Source organism: Canis lupus, chromosome 1, assembly GCF_003254725.2.
Source record: "Canis lupus dingo isolate Sandy chromosome 1, ASM325472v2, whole genome shotgun sequence".
NCBI classification, from domain to species: Eukaryota; Metazoa; Chordata; class Mammalia; order Carnivora; family Canidae; genus Canis; species Canis lupus.
Window position 1 is genome coordinate 1,070,719 of NC_064243.1, and position 23,901 is coordinate 1,094,619.

Below are 23,901 nucleotides of genomic sequence, written 5' to 3' on the forward strand. Positions count from 1 at the left end.
GCGAGGTGAAAGCTGCCCTTAAGAGGAAGGTGAGAAGAAGCAGAAGTTGTGTTACATGACAGGATAACTTTTAAGATTTTAAATCTTAGTATTTAAAATTAAATTTACCCTCAATATTCATCCTAAAAGTAAAATGATTAGAAATGATTAAGAAAGAATACTACCCTAGGACTCATATATGCATCGTTAGAATGTTCTAATTTTGCTTACTAAAGAAAAAGAAATCGCTGTACTTCATAGAAAACATACACAAACATGCATGTAATTCTGTCAAAAATTTAATAATTTATTTTTAAATAAATTTAACTCTAATGAAAAAATAATGACTTGCAGTATATTCAATTTCCTCAAATTAGCACAAAGTTGTAATATAAATCAACAGGGATAATTTCCCCTGTTATCACAATCAGAATTTATACTAAAATAATAGTAGCACAATATTTGTCTTTCACTTTAGTAAATATGTCACACACAGACATTTGGAGTCCTAACAAACACAATACTTCATCGAGCTCACTAGGATGACTCATATGACCTGGGACAGGGCAAGGATACTCTCCAGATGGGAAACACATCAGTGCCACTCTGCTGTGCTGCAAACGGGCACAGACATTCAAAGGGTAAGGGATGCTTTCCTAATATTGGGAGGGTTAACTGTTTTTTTAAAATAGTATTTAGCTGAAAAAGATGGAATACATCTTGTCCTTCAATATATATTTTCAAAGAATTATTTCATTTTTACCGCTTTTTAGAAATTTCCTGCAAAAGACCTTTTCTATTAATTACTCACAAAGGTATGAATCCATGAGAATGCTTTTTTTCTTCTACTTAGATATACCTCAGATTATATTTCAAATAAAGGTGAGTAAAATGCACAGGTAGAAAGTGCTTCTCATAAAGTAGACACCAGCACATTCTATGACTTGACTGTACAAAATGTATTACCCAAATAACAGCATCTGAGGATTCAAACTAACTTTTTTTGCTCCGCTATAACTTGCACACACATGCTGCCTACATAAACAGCAATTTCAGGAATATAACAGAAATATGATCAATTTAGTAATATAATTAAGCAGTCCTTAAAACTAAAAAGTTTTTCAACATGCTTATGAAATGGAAATAAATTGATACGAGTTTAATAATGTCATACTATCAATTAAATACTATAAAATATTAATATAGATTCTTTTATTTTTAAAAATGAGCCATCAACATATAAAAGAGTACAAAGTATAAAATAAATAAATTGAAAAGACCATAGCCAGCTATCAAATTATGGGCAAATTGTATATCTAACAAAGAAAATTTAAGAGACATATCAAACTTTGATTAACCCAGAAGAGATACTTCCGGAAGGTCTTCAGTATGAGCATCCTGTTACATAAATACAGAGAATTCACATCTGAAATCACCCACATTTTTCAAACTCTGTTTTTATGTTATATATTAAGCTAAAATGAACAAGTTCTCCAGAACTTCAGAACTTTCTCACTGAAAGGGAAAATCAAGTCATTAAAGCAGCTGCTCCTTAATCTAGCCTACCTTATTTTTTGGATTGGATGTGTTCATTACACTTCGAGTCTCTTTTCCAGTATAAATGACAACACCTATTACAGTACCTGCAAAAACATGAAAGTGGTCCTTACAGAAATGCCTCAGAGGGTAAGCATAGAGAGAACACTTTCTAATCAACTGTCTTGATAGAAAATATTATTCATTACTTAATTTTATACAAATTTATCTAACAGCACTTTTAATTTGGCTAGTTCAACAAAGTCTAATCTCAACTTTCAAAATAAACTTTTAAGAATAGAAATGATTTCTTAAGCTATACAAATTGACCTACACAGAATTATGAGAAAAGGTACTGAAACCGTTTTCACTGTCAAGAGAAAGGTTGACATTGCTCATTGATCCATGTGTGTGGACAATGCAGGTAAATGAGGAGATGCTGCATCCTCAAGTGGTCAGACCTTCAAGCCCAAACTACACCAGCTGTACCGGTTTCCCTGCACAAGAGATGCAGGTACTACCAGGTATGAGAGCCTCTGCTGACACTTCAGCACAGATACGATTAAAACAATAAGACATAATTACATAATTATGTAAAACAATTACATAAATGCTTGGTGTTGAACGCAGATGTTATTAGTCTTTTTTATTCATGTCTCCTGAAAGTCTGATTTTCTAAGTGTACATGTCTATTCTATCAAACTTAAGGTAAAAGGATACTCAAATACCCCTAGAACAACTCCTGGGTGACAAGGCTCAGAGGCACTCACCTCAGTAATGTCAAATTAAAAATTATGCAAGTCTGTTTCTAAGCTCAGCTATGTATTACTTATGTTCCTAGTTTTCTTAAATTCTGAAGATGAGAAATGATTAAGGGGAGAAAGACAGTCATAGCCATAAATACTCACTGAGACCAAAACCACTGCAGAAATCACTAGAATAATTATACAAAAACTCTTTGATATCATATTAATGTAATGTGTGAAATCCAGTGCATTGTAAGTTAGGACCCATGGAATAAATATAATTCTAGCGATCTCCTGGATTATATGAACTGGTAGCTGCATATTATATGCATTAGATAACGAATGGTTTCCTCCATGGAATATTCAGGAAGATGGGAGATGCTAGAAGGCTGCTCAGTGGTCATATCTGCGGTGGTTACACTTTCTTTCACAATAATCCATTTCCTTTCTTCCCTCCTTAGTAAATTGTGCGCTGCTGGCAGAGCTGTGAGGAAAACAGAGCAGCCTCTCTAGCACAGAAGCCAGCCTAACTACACAGATGCTCCCTTCCTATCACACCGTCCAAGCGAACTTGCCGATGATTGGTTTGTACTTAGTATTCAGAAAAACACAGATTCCATAAGGATCCAACTATAAAGGACTTTCTAAACAAACATATCAACAATTCTTTTGTCAGTGAAGTAATAAGTTAAATCTTACCGGATCGGTATAAACAAAATATAAAAGTGTCTAATGTTAAATAAGCTCACTAATGTTAAAAAAGCACAAACACAGAACAAGACAAACTGCACAATTATTTTTACTATTAGCAGAACACGCTAGAAAACACTGTCCTGAGATCCAGACACATTATTAGCAATGTTGACTCTAAGTGGATGTTACAGTTACAAGTACCTAAAATGAGTACTCCAAAGCTGTGGTCATCAAGACAGTGTGGTACTGGCACAAAAACAGACACATAGATCAGTGGAACAGAATAGAGAACCCAGAAGCGGACCCTGAACTTTATGGTCAACTAATATTCGATAAAGGAGGAAAGACTATCCATTGGAAGAAAGACAGTCTCTTCAATAAATGGTGCTGGGAAAATTGGACATCCACATGCAGAAGAATGAAACTAGACCACTCTCTTTCACCATACACAAAGATAAACTCAAAATGGATGAAAGATCTAAATGTGAGACAAGATTCCATCAAAATCCTAGAGAAGAACACAGGCAACACCCTTTTTGAACTCGGCCACAGTAACTTCTTGCAAGATACATCCACGAAGGCAAAAGAAACAAAAGCAAAAATGAACTATTGGGACTTCATCAAGATAAGAAGCTTTTGCACAGCAAAGGATACAGTCAACAAAACTAAAAGACATCCTACAGAATGGGAGAAGATATTTGCAAATGACGTATCAGATAAAGGGCTAGTTTCCAAGATCTATAAAGAACTTATTAAACTCAACACCAAAGAAACAAACAATCCAATCATGAAATGGGCAAAAGACATGAAGAGAAATCTCACAGAGGAAGACATAGACATGGCCAACACGAGAAAATGAGAAAATGCTCTGCATCACTTGCCATCAGGGAAATACAAATCAAAACCACAATGAGATCCCACCTCACACCAGTGAGAATGGGGAAAATGAACAAGGCAGGAAACAACAAATGTTGGAGAGGATGCGGAGAAAAGGGAACCCTCTTACACTGTTGGTGGGAATGTCAACTGGTGCAGCCACTTCGGAAAACTGTGTGGAGGTTCCTCAAACAGTTAAAAATAGACCTGCCCTACGACCCAGCAATTGCACTGTTGGGGATTTACCCCAAAGAGACAGATGCAGTGAAACGCGGGGACACCTGCACCCCGATGTTTATAGCAGCAGTGGCCACGATAGCCAAACTGTGGAAGGAGCCTCGGTGTCCAACGAAAGATGAATGGATAAAGAAGATGTGGTTTATGTATACAATGGAATATTACTCAGCTATTAGAAATGACAAATACCCACCATTTGCTTCAACGTGGATGGAACTGGAGGGTATTATGCTGAGTGAAGTAAGTCAGTCGGAGAAGGACAAACATTATATGTTCTCATTCATTTGGGGAATATAAATAATAGTGAAAGGGAATATAAGGGAAGGGAGAAGAAATGTGTGGGAAATATCAGAAAGGGAGACAGAACGTAAAGACTGCTAACTCTGGGAAACGAACTAGGGGTGGTAGAAGGGGAGGAGGGCGGGGGGTGGGAGTGAATGGGTGACGGGCACTGGGGGTTATTCTGTATGTTAGTAAATTGAACACCAATAAAAAATTTAAAAAAAAAAAGAAAAAAAAAGAAAAAAATAAAATGAGATCTGAGAAATGACAAAATATAATGCATTCAGATATACATCGATTTGATATATAATCAGTATTTGCATGTTATATATATCGTAGGTAACGAGTATTTAACAGAATCCCTCCTGTAGTTTTATTTGTATAACCTACCAAAGTCTGGTAATGGCTCTCATACGTATTATCTCATTTCATTCTCACTAAAAAGGAATACTCAGTATACTGAGAATAACAAATTTTTTTTTTCTGAGTCTGTCAATGCTTTTTAAAGACCAAAATTACTGAAGTCAGTATGGAGTATTTGGAGTAGTCTCCATTCTTTTCAAAAAGGGTCCCTTATTTATGGACTAGTAGAGGCTAAAAGATTGAGCAAACCCTGTATATATGGCAAAAAGAAAAGGGGGGAGGTGTTTCCTCTTCATTTTGAAAATGAGACGTGAGAGGGCACACAACACAGCACGTTCATCTGAAAAGATGAAGGTAACATGTCAGAGAAAGAGAGACAGACAGACCTAGAAGCTATTAGCCGGTCAAAGTATTTCCTGTCAATTAGGAACCTGCTGGGGACAGTGCAGAAACCCCAGCATGGGCTGCCCAGCCACAAGAGAGTTTCCATGTGCCTGGAACAGATGTAACTCAGCAAAGGCTGGTGGGAGCCAGGTACCAGCCGCCACCCTAACAAAGACTACGGATTCACCTCAGGAAACTTACCCAGAGATGCTGAGGCCAGGGACAAAGAGCGACATTGTGACCTGCACCAGGTCTGGGCTCCACCAACACCACGTGCCAGAGGAAAGCAACAGACCAGCAGGAAGGGGTGGTAGAGCTGCTCCACCCATTTCCCAGCTGCAGAGACTGCCAGACCCGGAGACCCAAGGTTCAAGAAGCAACAACTCCCAGCCTTGTTGTGATTTATGTACCACGTGCTGGTGTGTTCTCTGCGATTTCCACTGCCACTGCCATGCTTGGTCACCACTCTGTTTAGTGCACCTATTCCAAAGCTCTCTGGGTCGGGTCCCTCAAGGGGATTCTACTGGGACAGCTTCTCCTACTATCCCAATCCTAATCTACCGACCTCTCTGCCACAGGAGCCTCAAAACCATGTACACTGAATGGACAGGTTTCATTTTAAAATTTCTCATATGTCATAAGGACAAGTATTATAAAATATCATGCCAAAAATTACCAACAGAAATGAAACAACACAAAAACCAAAAAGAACATACATGTCCAATTTTTTCCCATTATATTATTTCATCATCTGCTATAAAAGTTTCCAAGTATTTACTCCCATTTTCTGTGTTCATCACAAACAGTATCAGCCCTGGACCCACGTCTGCATACACGCCCAGCAGTCCCTCTCTAGAGGGGTGACCTCTGGACCCTCATCTGCACGCACGCCCAGCAGCTCCGCTCTAGAGAGGTCACCCCTGGACCCCCATCTACACGCACGCCTGGCAGTCCTGTCTAGAGGCACACTCTGTTTCTAGGCTCTTGGCAGTTTAAGATCAGAACGCTCTCTTATCCACCTATCACTTGCAACATGGCAGTTCCCTAGGACACTGACTCTGCTCTGGAGAAACGATGTTCACTGAACCATCAGACGGATGGCACCACAAGTAGCTGTCCCTCTTTGGTGACCCCTGGTCCTTGGATCCCCTGTGGTGTTAACTAGAGCCACCATATTCCCATGTACTCCGAACCCTATGACAAGGGAGGAAGGCCCATGTTCACTTCACCTAAAAGGCAACCTGAATCCAGTTGACATGTAATGTTTAAAAAATAAGACTTTAAAAAATTCTGGTCCTTCTTTCTCAACTTGTAATCAAGTATAAAGAAGATATGAGCTCTTATATTACTCCTGGAAACCCAATGTTTTTCAAACATTCCTCAGGATACAGCAAGTTTGATAATATATAGAGTCTAGTATTTGCTCAGATTATTAAGGCTTTTAAAGGTAAGTATGTGTTAAAATATGCGAAATTAATGAAAAGAGTTTACATTTTAAAATGTCCAAACACAAAAAAATAAAATAAAATAAAATAAAATAAATAAAATAAAATGTCCAAACACAAATTAAAATTAGAGGTGTCTTGAATCTTTTTGAACAATTGGTTTTTTAAGCAGTATAAATAGTTACTTGGAAGATAAAATGCCTGGAGGAACTGAATTCTACACATCATGGGATCAGAAACAGTCATCAATGTGGGCAGGCATATCTGACATTACTTTTGTGTCTGCTCTGCCCTCATATGCAACCAGGAGCTACCACATGCCAAGGTCATCCAGAGAGTGCAGGACAGGAGAGGGAAAGTGTGTACCGGAATTATCAGAGGGCCTCACAGAAGGCCTCTCCTCTGTCTCTGAGGAGAAAGGCCACAGATCCATAGCACTGAGGATCAGTAGCAATATTCTAATACACAGGGAACAAAAGATCAAATAAAACGTATTTTGTAAAAAGAGCATCTTCACTATGATGGAAACCAAACAGAATACAACTCTAGACATGGGAAACGTAAGATCTGGGACCAACATCAGCTTGTGTGTGGTATGTGGTAAATATTTTCCTAGAAACTACTCAACACTAAAGGCTAAAGGGTGACAGCTGTCAAGGACGGCTACCTGGCTTCAAATCCTGATCCCGCGACAGCCTGGCTGTGTGACTGTGCAACAACATGGGCGTCTCTAAGCACAGGCCTTGGCCTGTACAGTGAGGCTGCAACAATGTGAGCACCATACTGAGCTATGGTGAGCCTCGGGCCATCCTCGGCCGTCAGCATGGTCGGCACAGAACAGAGATGTGAAGGAAGCATGAGCACAAGATTCTGAGACTCTTCCTGGCCGCAGTGCCCCCTCCATGGTGACCCTATGGACACTGCAAGTCTTCCCTTCCTGATGTCTACACAGCCAGAGATATGGCCTGCTCCCCCTGAGGTCTCTCCTTGGTGTGCTGTCCTTACTTCTCTTTCTCTTTAGTTTGAGAAATTTAAAAAAATCCATCAGTACAAAATCATGAGATACCTCACAGTTTCCATTAAAATTGTCCTATTTGCCATCGACCTTTTTATTTTTTTAATGGTTTTTAAATTTATTTATTCATTAGAGACACAGAGAGAGAGAGAGAAAGAGGCAGCATCATAGGCAGAGGAAGAAGCAGGCTCCATGCAGGGAGCCCGATGTAGGACTCGATCCCGGGTCTCCAGGATCACGCCCCGGGCCAAAGGCAGGCGTCAAACGGCTAAGCCACCCAGGGATCCCCGCCATCGAGCTTTTTATTAAACATATAAAACATCAGTATAAAACCAAGTCCCCTCTCATACCCTATTCCCTAAAAGGTGAACATTACTCTCCTACAGGAGTCTGGGTTACACGCTCCTGTACACACAGGCCCCAACGGTGCACACGCACACAGAACTGCCCCGAGAGTGTCTAGCCTTCCCATCTCCGTGTGCCAGGCACCAGGCCCTGGCACCATCCTCTTCTTTTGCCCCAGGCCCTCACAGAACAGCCTTGACCTTTTGATCCCTTACCTGTTGCACTGCTTATTCCTCAATGGAGCTTACAGGGAGGCCTTCCTCTAACTATGACCAGGTAAGGATATGGGCTTCTTTATGGGGCACCTATAGCTTAAAGTACCTGCCTCTCCTTATTACAGTCATCCCTGCCTGTGAGCTCCCTAGGACGGGACCCATAAGGACTCTGCTCAACGCTGCATCAGCAGTGTCTGATCTGCAGACAGATTCTTACAAGAGCCCTGGAAGGGCAACTGAGCTCCAAGGCAGGAGGGCTGCCAGTGTTGGGCCACAAACTGAGAGACAAACAGCCCTATCCTGAATGCTCCCTGGCCTTCTTCCCCCACCAACAACCTTCATGCTCCCTGCTGCTAGAAGTGACTCCTGGTTACCATCAGCAAGTCAGCTACTTTCTGAAAAGCTGATAATCATTTAGATTTCAATAACTCCCAAAGAAATTGACTTTCCAAGATGTAAATTTAGCTGATCTCCCTGTTCAGCCACCAAAATACTCCAACATCCTCCAATTTCACTCAGAAGAAAATTAAGAAGCTTTACCCTGGGCCCCCTAAGGCCCAACATGAAATAACTCCCAAGGCCCATGGCCTCATCTAATACTTTTCTCCCAGACACACAACCCACCAAGAGACGTCTTACAAATTCTACTGGGTGAGTGATGAGTGGAAAGATCCCTCAAATACCACCACTGGCTTCCCCAGTTCTGCTACACCACCTCTCAGTAAGGAACACAGACAAGTTTGCCAAGAAAAGTGTCAAAACCAGCAAAATGCCCCTGCTCTGCGCTCCATGAAGGTTGTACTACCATGGCTGTGCTGGCCTTGCCCCTTGGAGTGTAGTGTGGTAGGCAGCACAGAGGCCATAGCCAGAGCTTGCCTAGGATGCAAACCCTCAGGGCCTGCCCCACACCCACGAACTATAGTGTATGATCAATAAGGTCTCCTGTGTGGGGACATCACAGAGTCCCTCCATTACACAAAGCAGTACGTCTATGTGTGAGTTGATGCTAACAAGGGAACTTGTCTCATACCTGATGCAACAATGGTGCTTGCCCACAGTGTATTTTCTATGCTGAGACTCTCATGAATGGGAGGGTCACAGTCTTCCTATTCAGAGAAAAAAAAAGAGGAAAAATGGCAAGTTAGCAAGTTTTTTTTTTTTTTTTTTTTTTTTTTTACTACAGACATCTACAGGGATAAAAACAAGATGGACTCCATTAGTGAGAAGTGAAATAGCATTGCAGAATAAAGGTGGAAAACAAGGGAATTTAGACAGAGGATTTTGGGACAAAGGCAGTGCAGGGAGCGCCAGGACTCTTCCCCAACCCCAGCAACCAATGCAGGGGCAGAACATGGCTGACGGGACTATTTTGGGACAGTGGAGTCTGCTGAAGGCTTTCAACTGTCCAGGAGAAGGAGTCAATTCTGGTCGATTCTAGCTTGGAGCACAGGGGCAGCTACCCAGCCCTGCAGCAGGCAGCTGTGCACGTGTTTCAGGAGCTGCCTGCTGATGCCAGGTTGGCAGAAAGGACCCTGTCCTTCCAAGAGCAGAGTCTCTGCTCTGACCACACAGGTGCAAATACAGAGGCTGCTGCCACTGCTGTCACCCCTCTGGCTCCAGCTCACGTGACTGCAAGGGCACTGAGAGGACACGTGACCCCCGATGCCCCTTTTGGTAGACATTAAACACTAGAACATTTTTTTTTAATTTTTACTTATTTATGATAGTCACACACAGATATATATATATATATATATATATATATATATATATATAGAGAGAGAGAGAGAGAGAGAGAGAGAGGCAGAGACATAGGCAGAGGGAGAAGCAGGCTCCATGCACCGGGAGCCCAACATGGGATTCGATCCCGGGTCTCCAGGATCGCGCCCTGGGCCAAAGGCAGGCGCTAAACCGCTGCGCCACCCAGGGATCCCCACTAGAACATTCTAAAACAACTACATATATGGAAAAAATTACCATGCATACCCCCAAAAAGCTTAGAAAAGACCTGAAAAGATATTAAATGTACCCAGCATGGAGACAGTCTACAATAATAAAAAATAAGCAAATAAATATAATAACTGAAACCCTGAGGAAGGCGGAGAATTGACTTCTAGAGTTACCATATTATATTAAAAAAAAAAAAAACACACCACCAGTGTTCAAAAAAAAAAGGGGGGGAGCATTAAAAACATTCAAAAAACTGTGGCCCATTTAAAGGAAAATTATAAATCAACAGAAACTACCCTTGAAGAAGACCTAATGTCAGATACACTACACAAAGACTCTAAATGAGAAGTATTAAGGATACTGAATGAAATGAAGATGTGGAGAAAGCCAAGAAAGCAATATATGAACAAAACATAAATATGAATACAGAGACAGAAAAGCTAAACAGAAACCAGTTGTTCAAAGCTGAAACATATGATGACTGAAATGAAAGTTTCCCTAAAGAGATTCAAGGCATATCTGACCACACAGAAGAATCAGCAAACCTGAAAAACAGAACAATGAAAATGACCAAGTCTGGGAAACAGAATGAAAACAGATGGAGGAAAATTAAAAGGGTCTGAGGGAGTGCAGGACACCATGGTACAAATCAAGAAATGCACTGTGGGAGTCCCAGAATGGGGAGGACAGAGTGAAAAGGGCAGAGAGAATATGTGAAGGAGTAATGAAAATACCCCAAATCTGATGAAAGACGTGCATGTAAACACTGAAGAAGCTGAGCCAAATCCAGGTAAGATGAGCTCAAAGAGACCCATATAGAGATACATTATAATACAAGTTTTAAAAGACAAAGGCAGGGGCACCCAGATAGCTCAGTCAATTAAGCATCTGACTCTTGGTTTTGGCTTGGGTCATGATCTGAGTCATGAGACTAAGCCCTGAGTCAGACTCCACACTTGGTGCAGAGTCTGCTTGAGAGTTTCTCCTTCTCCCTCCGCTCCTCCCCACCACATGCTCTGTTTCTAATATAAATGAATAAATCGTAAAAAGAAAAAAAGACAAAAGAATCTTGAAAGCACTAAGGAGGAAGCAAATCATCACAAACAAGGAATCCCCAATAAGACTATGTGCAGGTTTTTCACTAGAAATACTGGAGGCCATAAGGCAGTGTGCTGATATATTCAAAGTGCTCAAAAACAAACAAAAGAAACCCCATGTCAGACAAGAATCCTAAATCTAGCAAAACTGTCCTTCAAAAATCAGAGTAAAATCAAGACATTCTCAGACAAACAAAAGCTAAGAGAGTATGTGACCACTAGACCCTTCCTGTGAGAACTGTTCATGGGCATCTTGCAGGTGAAAGAAGAGGATACAGCAACTTGAAATTACATAGGGAAATAAAGATCTCCATAACAATAAGCATACAGGCAATTATAAAATCAAATATTATCGTAACAATGGTTTGTAACTGTACTTTTTGTTCTCTACATGATTTAAAACACCAATACATAAAAGCTAGTGTTGTTGTAACTTTGGTTTGTAACTCCAAGCCTTGTTTTCTACATTACTGAAGAGGTTGGTGTATTTAAAAGAATTATTCGTTTACATTTTTAAGCACAGAACGTATAAAGATGTAATTGTGTGACATCAGCAAACAAAAGGGGTGGGGACAGAGCTATAAAGGAGCAGAGCATTTGTATGTTATTGAACTTAAGTTGGTATAAATTCAAATTAGTGTTACATCTTTAGAATGTTAAGCGTGATCCACATGGTAACCACAAAGATAACTATAAAATATACACAAAAGGAAGTAAGAAGTTTTAACATTTCACTACAAAAACCAACTAAACACAATAGAAGACAGTAATGTAAGAAACGAGGAACAACAAAAAAACCCATAAGGCACACGGAAAAATTGAACAATGACAGAAGTAAGTCCCTCCTTTTCGGTAATTACTTCAAATAACAATGGATTAAACTCAACAGTCAACAGTCAAGACAGAAATTGGCATAATGGATAAAAACATGATGCAACTATATACTGTCTATATGCTGAGACTCACTTTATATCCAAAGACACAAAGAGGTTGCAAGTGAAAGTATGGGATGAGATATTCCATGAAAATAGTAAGCAAAAGTAAGCGGGTCTGGCTATAGTATCAGGCAAATTAAATGTTAAGCCAAAGAAGGTTATAAGAGACATTATAAATTAAGTGTTCAATAAGGCAGGAAGATATTATTATAAACAACTGTGAATCTAATGAAAATCTATAAAAATATTTGAAACAAAAACTGACAAAATCTAAGGAATAGCTCAATAAGTAATACTTAGAGACCTTAATACTCCACTCACAATTATAGCTACAGCAACCAGATAGAAGAGAAAACTTAGCAAAATAAACCAACTAGATCTAATATACAGAACACTCCACCCAAAAACAACATACACATTCTTCTCAAGGGTACATGAAACATTTTCTAGGACAGATCCCAACAGATCATCATACAAAGTATCTACTCCAACCACAATGAGATAAAGTTAGAAATTAGTAACAGAAAATCCACAAAATTGGAAATTAAACAACACTTTTAAATAAGCAATGGATTATGAAGAAATCACAAAGGAAATCAAGGTATGCTTAGAACAAATGATAATGAAAGCACAATTTATGAAAACTTATGAGGTGCAACATAAGCAGTGCTAAGGGTGAAATTTATAGAAACAAATGCTTATGTTAAAAAAGAGGAAAGATCTCAACTCGATTACCTAACTTTTCAACTATGGAACTACAAAAAGAGGAATAAACTAACCCAAAGCTAATTGAAAGAAGGAAAAAATAAAGTTTAGAGCAAAGACAAATGAAATAAAGAACATAAAAGAATTGTAAAAGTGAATGAATGCAAAAGTTGGCCCTCTGAAAACACCAACAAAATTGGCAAATCTTTAGCAAGGTGGACTATGAAAAAAAAAATATTCAAATTACTAAAATCAGAAACCAAGGTGGGAAAATTACCACAATGCTACAGAAATAAGATTATAAGAGAATACATGAGCACCTGTGCATCAAGAAATGGAATGAAATGGATGAATTTCTAGAAACATAAAACCTACTAAGACTAATCATGAAGAACAGAAAATTTGAATAAAACTATATTGAGTTAAGAGACTGAATAATAACCAATCTGACAGAGAAGAGCCCTGGATCCAATGACTTCACTGGATGAAGTCTACAAAAATTTAAAGAAAGACTAACATCAATTCTTCTTAAACTATTCAAAAAAATTAAATTAATTTTTTTAATTAAAAAATTTAAATTCTATAAACCCAGCACAACTCTGATACTAAAGCCAGACACAGACATGAAAAGAAAAATAAATTATAGATCAAAATCCTTTATGATCACTGATGCAAAAAATCTTGTAATACTAGCAAACAGAATTTAGCAAACTATGAAAAAGATTATACATATGACCAAGCAGAATGCAAGGTTGGTTCAACATGTAAGCCAATCAATGTAATGCATTACGTTAACAGAATGAACAAAAATATTCACAGGATCATCTCAACTGAAACAGAAAAAACAAACTCAGTACCCCTTTGTAATTAAGAAAGAAAAAAAAAAAAAAAAAAGCATTCAACAAACTAGGAAGAGAAGGGAACTACATCACCACAATAAAAGCCATACATGAAAAGCCCATAATGAACATCATACCAGATGGTGAAAGACTGAAGCCTTTTTTGTCAGGATGTCCACTTTCACTACATCTATTAGACTTAAAACACAGTACTGGAAGTTCTAGCTAGAGTAATTATGAAAGGAAAAAGAAAAGGAAAAAAAAAAGCTATGTTATTGGGAAGGAATAAGTAAAATTACTGGTTTGCAGATATGATCTTGTAGAAAACACTAAAGATTCCACAAGAAAACTATCTGACCTAACAAATGAATTCAACAAAGTAGCAGGACAAAACAGTCAACACACAAAAACCAGTTGCATTTCAGGAACACCTGGTGGCATAGTCAGTTAGTTAAGTGCTCAACTCTTGGTTTTGGCTTAGGTCATGATCTCAGTGTTGTGGAATCAAGCTCCAAGTCAGGCTCAAGCTCAGTGTGGAGTCTGCTTAAAACTCTCTCCCTCTCTCTCTGCAACCCCCCCAAAGTAAATAAATAAACCTTTAAAAAATCAGTTGCATTTCTATACACTATCAGTGAACAATCTGAAAAGGAAATTATAAGAACAATTCCACCTAGCTTCAAAAATAATAAAATATTTAGGAATTAACTTTAAAGACTTGTACAATAAAAACTACAAAACTGCTAAAAGAAAGTAAAGAAGACATAAATGGAAACACATTCCATGTTCATGGATTGGAAGACTTAATACTGTTAAAATTTCAAGACTACCCGAAAGTGATCTACAGATTCAAAGTAATCCTTTATCAAAAGCCCAATGAAATTTTCTGTAGAAATAGAAAAACCCTCCTAAAATTCATATGGAATCCCAAGGGACTCCAAACAATCCGAAACAATCTTGGAGGGGAGGAAAAAAAAAAGAACAAAACTGGAGGAATCCTATTTCTTCATTTAAAAACTTAGTACAGGGCAGCCCCGGTAGCTCAGTGGTTTAGCGTGATGCTGAAGACCTGGGATCAAGTCCCATGTCAGGCTCCCTGCATGGAACCTGCTTCTCTCTCTGGCTGTGTCTCTGCCTCTTTCTCTCTCTGTCTCTCATGAATAAATAAATAAAATCTTAAAAAAAAAAAAACTTAGTACAAAGCTATAGTACGCAGAATGGTGTGATGCTGGCATAAGGACAAACATACAGACCAATGGGATAAAAAAAAAAAGCCCAGAAACAAATACTTGCATATACAAATAGGTTATTTTTTAAATATTTTATTTATTTATTCATGAGAGACACAGAAAGAAAGAGGCACAGACATAGGCAGAGGGAGAAGCAGGCTTCATGCAGGGGGCCCAATGAGGGACTCAATCCCAGAACTCCAGGAACACACCCTGAGCCAAAGGCAGATGCCCTCAACCACTGAGCCACCCAAGCATCCCTATAAATAGTTTTTGAGGGGGTTCCAAGACCGTACACCAGGGGAAAAGAGTTTTTCAACAAATTATGCCGGGAAAACTGGATATCCACACGTAAAACAATAGTTACCCTTTCCTAATACCACATGTAAAAATAACTCAAAATGAATCAAAGACCTAAATATAAGACTTACAACAAAACTCATAGAAGAAAACATAGGACAAATGCTTCATGACACTGGACTTGGCAATGACGTCTTGGATGTGAAACCAAAGGCAGAAGCAACAAGAGAAAGAACAGACCAACTGAACTTCATGAAATTGTAAAATCGTGTAATGTCAAAAAGACATTATCCAGAGTAAAAAGACAACCACAGAAGAGGAGACAATAACTGCAAATCATATATCTGACAAGGGATTAACACCCAGGACAGAAAGAGAACTCCTGAAACTCACCACCAGCACCAAAATGGGGAAAAGACTTGAATCGACGTGTCTCCAAAGACACACAAATGACCAAAAAAAAAAAAAAAAGATATCAAAGAATGCTCAGTATCACTAATCACTGGGGAACCGCTCATCAAAACCACAATGAGGTCCCCTGCACACTCAGGATGATGGCAATGGTCAGGAAAACGGAAAACAGGCTGTGGAGAAAAGGGACCCGTTTCTACCTACTGTCGGTAGGAACATAAAACGTGCAGCCACTGTGGAAAACGGTATGGCAGGTCCTCAAAACATTGAAAATGGAATTACCATCGGATCCAGAAATTCCACTTCTGGGTGGGGACCCTCAAGATGGAAAGGAGGGTCTCGAGGAGATACTTGTACATCCATGTTCACAGCAGAATTCTTCACAACAGCTACAACGTGGAAGTAACCCAATGTCCATGGATGGATGAATGGATGGGCAAATGTGGTCTATCCATCTAACAGAGCTTTACTGAGTCTTAGAAAGAAGGGACTTGTGGCACCTGCTACAACACAGATGGTCCTTGGGGACACGGTGCTGAGGAAAACAAGCCAGTGACAGTAAGACAACAACTGTAGGATTCTAGTTATAGGAGGTACTTAGCCAAAAAAAATCTTAGAGACAGAAAGGAGAATGGTGCATGCCAAGGGGTGCAGGGAGCAGAAATGGGGAGTGTGTGTTTAATGGGGACAGTTTCAGTTTTATGAGATGAAAACAGTATGGAGGTGGGTGGTGATTCCTGCACAAATTTTTGAACATATTTACTGCCACTGCACTATACACTTAAAGATGTCTAGGATGGTAAATTTTATGTTATGTGTATTTTACCATAACAAAATGGAAATATTTCAAAAAATACAAGAATATTTTTAAGAATGAAATCATAAGTGTAAAGAATGCCTTTAATCAATTCATTTTTAAGCTATTTAACTTTAATATAAAAGAACTTAAAATTTGCATTAAACTACTATATGTTCTAATTTTTTCATACAGCAAACTAAAATTATATCTTTCAGTCTGTAACTTAACACCACAGAATTCCTGAAAAAGTATAAAATATTATCACAGATAAATTATAAATTAACCCATCAATGTTTATTTAGTGGCTATCACAGAATATCCTCTCTTCACCTTTTGCTAAGGACGAGGGTTATGTTTTTCAAATGTACATATATTCATGGGGGAAAAAACTGTATTTGTGGATATTTTAAAACTAATACATATCTCTATCTATATAAACATTTCTATTTCATTTCTCTTTAAAACTATTCTACTGGATATTTTTCATTAAATAAAAGCTCACATATAAGCTGTATGTTACAACTACTGTACACAGATCTCAGGCACAGCCACACATCACTATCACAACAGTAATAACACAAACCCTAGTTTTATCTTTACAGTTTAATGTTTATGTTCAAACACAAACATAACTAAAATCTGGAAACTTTTCGCCTTAATGTGACATCATGTCTGTACAGTGTTCTTTGCAGTTCTGGTTATGGAGTGTTTCAAGAAGACAGAATTACAAAAGGCCAGAGCCCTTTACTTGGAGCTAACACAGGAAAGCTCTGGCACACCACATGTATGTCTCTAGGAGGGAATAGACCCTTCACCATCCTGAGTGCGGAGTCTCCCAGGTGTACTGCCACCTCCACGGAGAACTGTATTTTATTAGTAACTGATAATGTGCTGTCAGGATACGTTTTAAGAGCACAGGATATCAAAGTAGTTTGGGAAGGAGGAAAGAAATTGAATTGAATTTAACTTTAGTACAGTTATGTTCCCACTGTGTCAAACTCCAAGAAAATTTGCATTAAAAAAATATACATGGGGTGCACCTCAGTGGCTCAGTCCATTAAGCGTCTAAGTCTTTTTTTTTTTTTTAAGATTTTATTTATTTATTCATGAGAGACAGAGAGGCAGAGACACAGGTAGAAGGAGAAGCAGGCTCCTTGCAGGAAGTCCGATGTGGGACTTGATCCCAGACCAGGATTAAGCCCTGAGCCAAAGGCAGAAGCTCAACTGCTGAGCCACCCAGGGGTCCCAGGCCTCTAAGTCTTGATTTCAGTTCAGGTCATCATCTCAGGGTCATGAGATCAAGCCCCACACTCCCCACATAGATCTGGCTCTGCTCAGTGGGGAGTCTGCTTGAGTTCTTTCCCTCTGCCTCTGTTCCCCTCCCCATCATGCTCTCGCTCTTATTCTCTAAAATAATAAATAAAAAATCTTAAAAAAAATACATACATATAAGGCTTTCTAAGCTGCAAATAAAAGGTTCTATACAATTTCATTTTAGAAACTTAAGTTGGTTCTCCCATTACTTTTGCACAACTATTTAATCATGTGAATTCGTTCTATTTCTAGCACAATTATGTGAAGAACACACAGTATCTATGCAGTTTCTTTCCAATTCTGTAGTAACAGTGATGGACTTTAAACATTAAACTTTTTCTAATATCAAGAAAATTATTGTAAAAGATAGCTTTTTACCAATCTCATATAGTACAGAATAAAGACTGGGAAGATGGGAAATAAATTATCTCTAAGTAACTTTCTCTCTGGGTTTCCTTCTCCTAATACCACACAGTTTGCAAAGATGAAATTTGCTTTGGGAGGGATAAAGGAAAATGTCACCACTTGAAGCTGTTTTCTCAATAGTGGACCCAATTTAACAAACAATAGACATCTGCTTTTTAGAAAGGGAGTATTTTGATTGGAAAAGACCCGAACAATGATGAGTGTACTATGGTTTGCAGCAGAAATGACAGCAGAAAGTGCATTATAAAGAATATTAAATGGGAATACGATGTTAAAGGCCTAAGAACACTGCTAATATTTCAAAACTAGCTCAATTTTAAACTGTAAACTTCAGGGAGAATTCCTAGGTCCTGAACAATAAGCTAATCAATTACACAATAATACTAATATGAATCATTTATATTACTCGGAATGTTGTATAGCAAGCACCTGAAGTTATCCTCACATTATAAGGTAAGCAGAAGCAGACATTTTTCACAATGTGCATAATTATACTCTGTTCAGGCAACAAAATACATAATACATGTATTGCCACAGGACACTTGAATTAATCTGCTCTGATCCTTACTTAATTACTTAGGCTGATATAAAGTATGTATTCTCTCCTTTGTAGATCATACTCTAGAAAAGAAATATAAGCAGATGTCATTTCTTTAAATGCTCACTTAATACTCTGGTATTTAAACTGATGAATTCCATTTTTCTGTTATGAAATCAGTTATTTAGCATGTTTTTTTTTCTTTCCTCCTTTTTGAAGGATATACATGAAAGAATTTTCTCCTTAAATAATCCAGAACTCACTATTAATGTATTTAAAAGGACCGAAATAAGATCTCATTAGAAACACCTACTGGAGGTGGTGAAAGGCCAGGCACCGATCAAGAACGTGCAGCAACCCATAAGAGGTAAGTGCAAGCTCAGGGAATTCAGAAGCCCCAGTCGGGTCCACAGTCTCGACACAAATTCCTCATGCCCCGTCCTGACTCTAGAGCTGACTGTGCTATTTTGGATACTTTTTCTCACTTCCGGAAAATTGGAATTTGCACATTTTCTCTCTCCCATGTGTGCTGTGTGCACGAGCTATAGGCACACTGGCTACTCCCGCACCTGGCCTGAGCAGTTTGTGGTGGTTGTGGGGACACGAACCGATTCAGGTGGCTGCCTCCATCCTAAGTGAACCAGAGGTCTAGGCGACTCTTACGTACACCAGTGCCATCATCTCTCTTCTAAGCTAAAAATTCTTAAATAGCTTCTTCCTTCTTCTGACAAGATCTTTAGGATGGAACCTAGCTACCCTTCTCCATATCCCCTTCCCCCACACCTACACGCTCATTCAGTCTACAGTCACGTGTCAGATCACACACGCAGTCTTACACTCAATGTCACATGCTTATATATGTAGTCACACAAGCTCAGACACACACACAGTCACACACACAATCTCCATCACACATATCCAAGACACACATGCCTGGTCACACATGTACGGTGCTCACATGCTCAGTCTCAGTCATACACGCTCAGTCACACACAGTGGGTTATAGACACTCAGGTCATACACGTCCAAGTGACACACAATCTCAGTAACACACACCCAAGTCACATATGTACAGTACTCACATGCTCAGTTTCAGTCATACACGCTCACTCCCACACACCCAAGCCACATACACAATCTCAGTCACACACACCCAAGTCACACACGCTCGGTCACATTCACAATCTCAGTCACACATGCCCAAGTCACATGTATAGTGTTCACATACTCACTCTCAGTCACACACACTCAAGTCACACACAGTCTCACACACTTGGTCTCAGTCATGCATGGTTGGTCACACACACTCAAGTCACACACGCAGTCTCACACGCTCGATCACACACACAATCTCAGAGTCACACATGCTCGGTCATACACATAAATTATGCAGTTACATGCTCAGTCACGCACTGTGTAAACTGCGCTTTGCAGCCTGGCTGTGTTCAGCCATATTCTCACTCACTCGCACTGACTTCAATGTGATTCCACACATTGTCTAGCAGACCTTCACAACTCTTAGCAAATGACAAGAAATATATATCTGTAAAACAGAAAGGAAGAAAGCAAATAATATTCCAAAATATTAACAGTGGCTAAATTAATAACTCTTAACTTATGCTACTAAGGAAGCCCTTTGGTTAAGGCTTTTTCTTGAATATGCTAAGTTGTCTTTAATTAGAAGATGCTTTTTTCATAAATATTTTTGCAAAAACACAAAAAGATTTGAGTTTTCTCCAGAAATCATTTACAGTTCCTCATCTTCCTCGTCTGTTGTCATGAACATCCTGAATATACTTTTACTAAAGCACCCTTAAAAATAAAGTAACAAAGCAATGACCATCTCCTCAATAGGCATCTTCATTTTTGCATTCCCATAATTTGCTCATTATCTGGCACTTCGTAAATGCTTTCTCAAATGATGACAACTGCTCACCAATCCTGGTATGTGAACAAGAGTGAAACGAAGAAGGTTACAACAAAATAAACCTTTTTAAAATAACTGTAGCAATTAAAAGTAAACTACAGTTGTACCTAACACCCCCAAATATTATGAAGAGTTTATAATATCTGTATAAGCTGCTAAAATCAGAAGTTACTGAGTCCTCCAAATCCAATCAGGAGTCATTGGGGAGAAGGGACTCCAAGCTATAGCAAAACACCATGATAATGTGAAGAATGTCAAATTGAAGTGCACATGTGAGCACAGCCATCCAGTTAATATAAATCAGGAAACAATATACATATCATAGTATGCTAACTAATATCCAAACTCAAACTGACATAGTGAAATTACTTCATCTTGACTCCTACAATTTTCAGGGGGATGGGTCTTTCTCCAGAGTAAATATGCTAAACAAAAACACTGTACTGAGCATATCCCAAGAGAGACTAGATGCAGGAAAATTTAAGAACTTGAAACATTCTCTAGGCTTTCCCTTTTCAGTTCAAATCTTCTGTTTCATTCTTTAAGCATTCTTTCAAATTTCAGTTTTCCAGTTTTTAATTTAAACACACAACGAATATATTTGTATTTAACAAAAGATTTAACTTACCCTGGTAAATGTGCCTTCAAAACTATGAATATCCAGCTGTGGTTTCTGAGCATAAACATAAGCACTGATTGAAAAAAGATCCTGGAATACAAAATATCTGAATTAATTATATTATAATCAGACAAAATTACTTGGAAATTTTTCAATCACCAACTAATATTTTTCAAATATTATTTATCAAAAGTGACAGTTGGTTTTCCTCTATTTTGTGTGCCAACACTATGGATTAGGATGGAAGATAACTAAGGGAAAAAATGTTTACGCTCATGAGAGGTGTGGCAATTTCTCTTGGTTCTAACAGACTGCTGCTTAATGACAGGTGTGTGTTGAGTGCTTGGGAAATACAAACTGCATGTTGCCTGGGGCTGCCTCAGATTCCAAGTTTAAAGGTGGAGATATACTTCATGGAGTTTTGTCATACTGTGTATGAATATTTGGAAGTTACATGGGTACCCAAGAACTTAGTGGGATTTAAGTAATTAATCTTCAAAATTCCACAGAAGTTCTGTAAGACAATTTACCAAATTCCTACTCACATGCTTTTCTTCTAATAGCTACTGCATTTGCTATAAACAACTGACTTACTTAAAGGCATGAACATATTGCCTTTCTCCATGTGCCTGAACCACATCCCCATGATCTATATTTATAAAATTACATGGGAAGGCTTTAACTATTCACATATCACAGCGACTTTCCGGAACTAGTTTTGAAGTAGGAAAGAAGTGGTTTAGGTCACTCCATTCACAGGCGACATGTATATGCTTAAACAGCAAGTCTCCAGAGATGACATTTAAGCACCTTATTTTAAGACAACTTATAAAAGTACATCTGCTGATTTAGAAATTTTAGTTTTTAAAATGCTATGTAATTTTATTAAAATGTTATAAGTAAAAATGTACTGATAACAAATTTTAATTTTTAATGGTACATGATTATTTTTACCAGGAGATCATCAGGGATTTACAATACTGAAAAGTTAGTTCCTTGTCTGTGTGGATTTTAACACCAACACCCACATGGGATCCTGACTGTACTGTCCCCTAGACAGCCCGAGGGAGAGTGACTTCACATCTTCTGCATGGTAATCCCATACATCCCAAAGTGACCAGGATGTAAGTGATATTAGGAGACAAAACTCCAAACCACACAGGTAGGAAGCATACCTGAGTTCACACATGGAGGATGCAAATGATCTTGTGGATGTGAGAGTGACCTATCAAATTTGTTATAATCTAAATATGGTATTGTATATTTTCCAAATTGATTCACATGGACACAAATAACAGTCTAAGTAGGTGAGTTATAGCCATGAATGGAGAGTACTTATCCTGGAGTCTTTCAGAGTAAACTATTAAAACTCTTTAAGTTCTTGGTATTTCAGTTGTTTTAAAAATATATTCTAAAATATATTCTAAAATATATTCAAAATATATAGTAATGTTTTATAAAATATATTTTATATATATATGTATATATTTGTGTATATATATATATTTTCTTAGTTGGCACTCAGAAAGCTGGATAAGTACAACTCTACACAGAAGTTTAAGAAATTTCTGTCCTTACTACAGGCCTGAAATTTAAACAAGATCCATGTCAATATGATGGTAAAGAACTCCAGCCCGCTGTGCCCCCAGGACGCTGAAGCCAGAAGTGCCCCAGCCTCCAAGCTGCTCACATTCCTAGTCTCTCTGAAGGCAAACTAGGATTCCTTTTCTATTTCACTAATAATCTACACATTAACAACAGGCATCAAATACCCCTGAAGGTAACTGAAGAGGCTCAACTGAAAAGTGAGATTCTAAGTTTAAGGTAAATTCTATAACACAAATGCAGGTTTGATACAATCTAGTGATTACTAAAAAAAATTAATGGAACAAGAGATAACTAGCCACTCAAACAAGTACACAGCAGACTCAAGCTCACTGCACAGCAAGGTGAAAGCTGCGGAAGGCGAACCAACTTGGTATCTGAACAGATTGGGCTTCCTGATTTGTCCTGAGAGACAGGCGCTCCCTGTCTCCGCTGTGCCCTCAGGCTCTCCTGAAGCAGGGCCGAAGAGGCATCTGCGGCACAGCTCTCACGGCATGACCTGGAAGTCACATCATCTGGAACCCTGGACTCACAGACCCCAAATGCCTGCACCTGACTCTAACGCGCACCCCGACGCTGTCTGCCAGGCTGTCAACCATGGCACGATCAGCCCAAGCAGAATGCAGGAACAGGATCACCAACAGAGCTTGGACCTGCAACGGGTGTGAGAATTCAGACCCCTTAGAGGGACATTAACCATTAAAACAACCTGGATGCTGGCTGGGCCATCTGGGTCATCTGAGCTGCCCACGTTCAGGGGCCCAGGTTCTGTTGGGCCTCGTGAAATCAAGATGCAACATGTGACCCCTGCCCAAAGCTTCAAGAGGGAGGCCCCCCCTGGTGACCCTTCCCTTCCAAAGCCCCTTCTGTCTCAGGAGGGTCTCACTGCTGTTGCTGGCATTCCAGATCAGCTGCAGTTTACAACAGTGGACCCCGAGCCTAACCCCACTTCCCTCACCACCACCACCCCCAATATAAGCAGCTTGGAGTGAGGAAGTTTGACTACTAGGTGCTACTGCCCCAGAAGGGAAATGATCTCTTTTGGGCCATTTCCCAGATAAATGATGGGGACCAAAGTGTTGGTGGGGGTGGGG

General features: G+C 39.0%; 1 protein-coding gene across 9 annotated transcripts in view; it reads right to left on the reverse strand.

Annotated features, from left to right (window-relative positions):
* The window catches only part of ATP9B (ATPase phospholipid transporting 9B (putative)), a 237,389-nt gene that overhangs the window by 106,299 nt on the left and 107,189 nt on the right, over nucleotides 1-23,901 (reverse strand). For 7 of the 9 annotated variants that reach the window (XM_025421950.3, XM_025421948.3, XM_049111608.1 and 4 more), the window contains 3 exons: nucleotides 21,212-21,292; nucleotides 9,147-9,222; nucleotides 1,546-1,622 (listed from right to left, as the gene is read on the reverse strand). In XM_025421950.3, coding sequence (XP_025277735.1) covers nucleotides 1,546-1,622; nucleotides 9,147-9,222; nucleotides 21,212-21,292 — 234 coding nt within the window. The remainder of the gene's footprint in view (nucleotides 1-1,545; nucleotides 1,623-9,146; nucleotides 9,223-21,211; nucleotides 21,293-23,901) is intronic. The other 2 variants (XM_025421949.3, XM_025421952.3) reach the window with 2 other exon arrangements.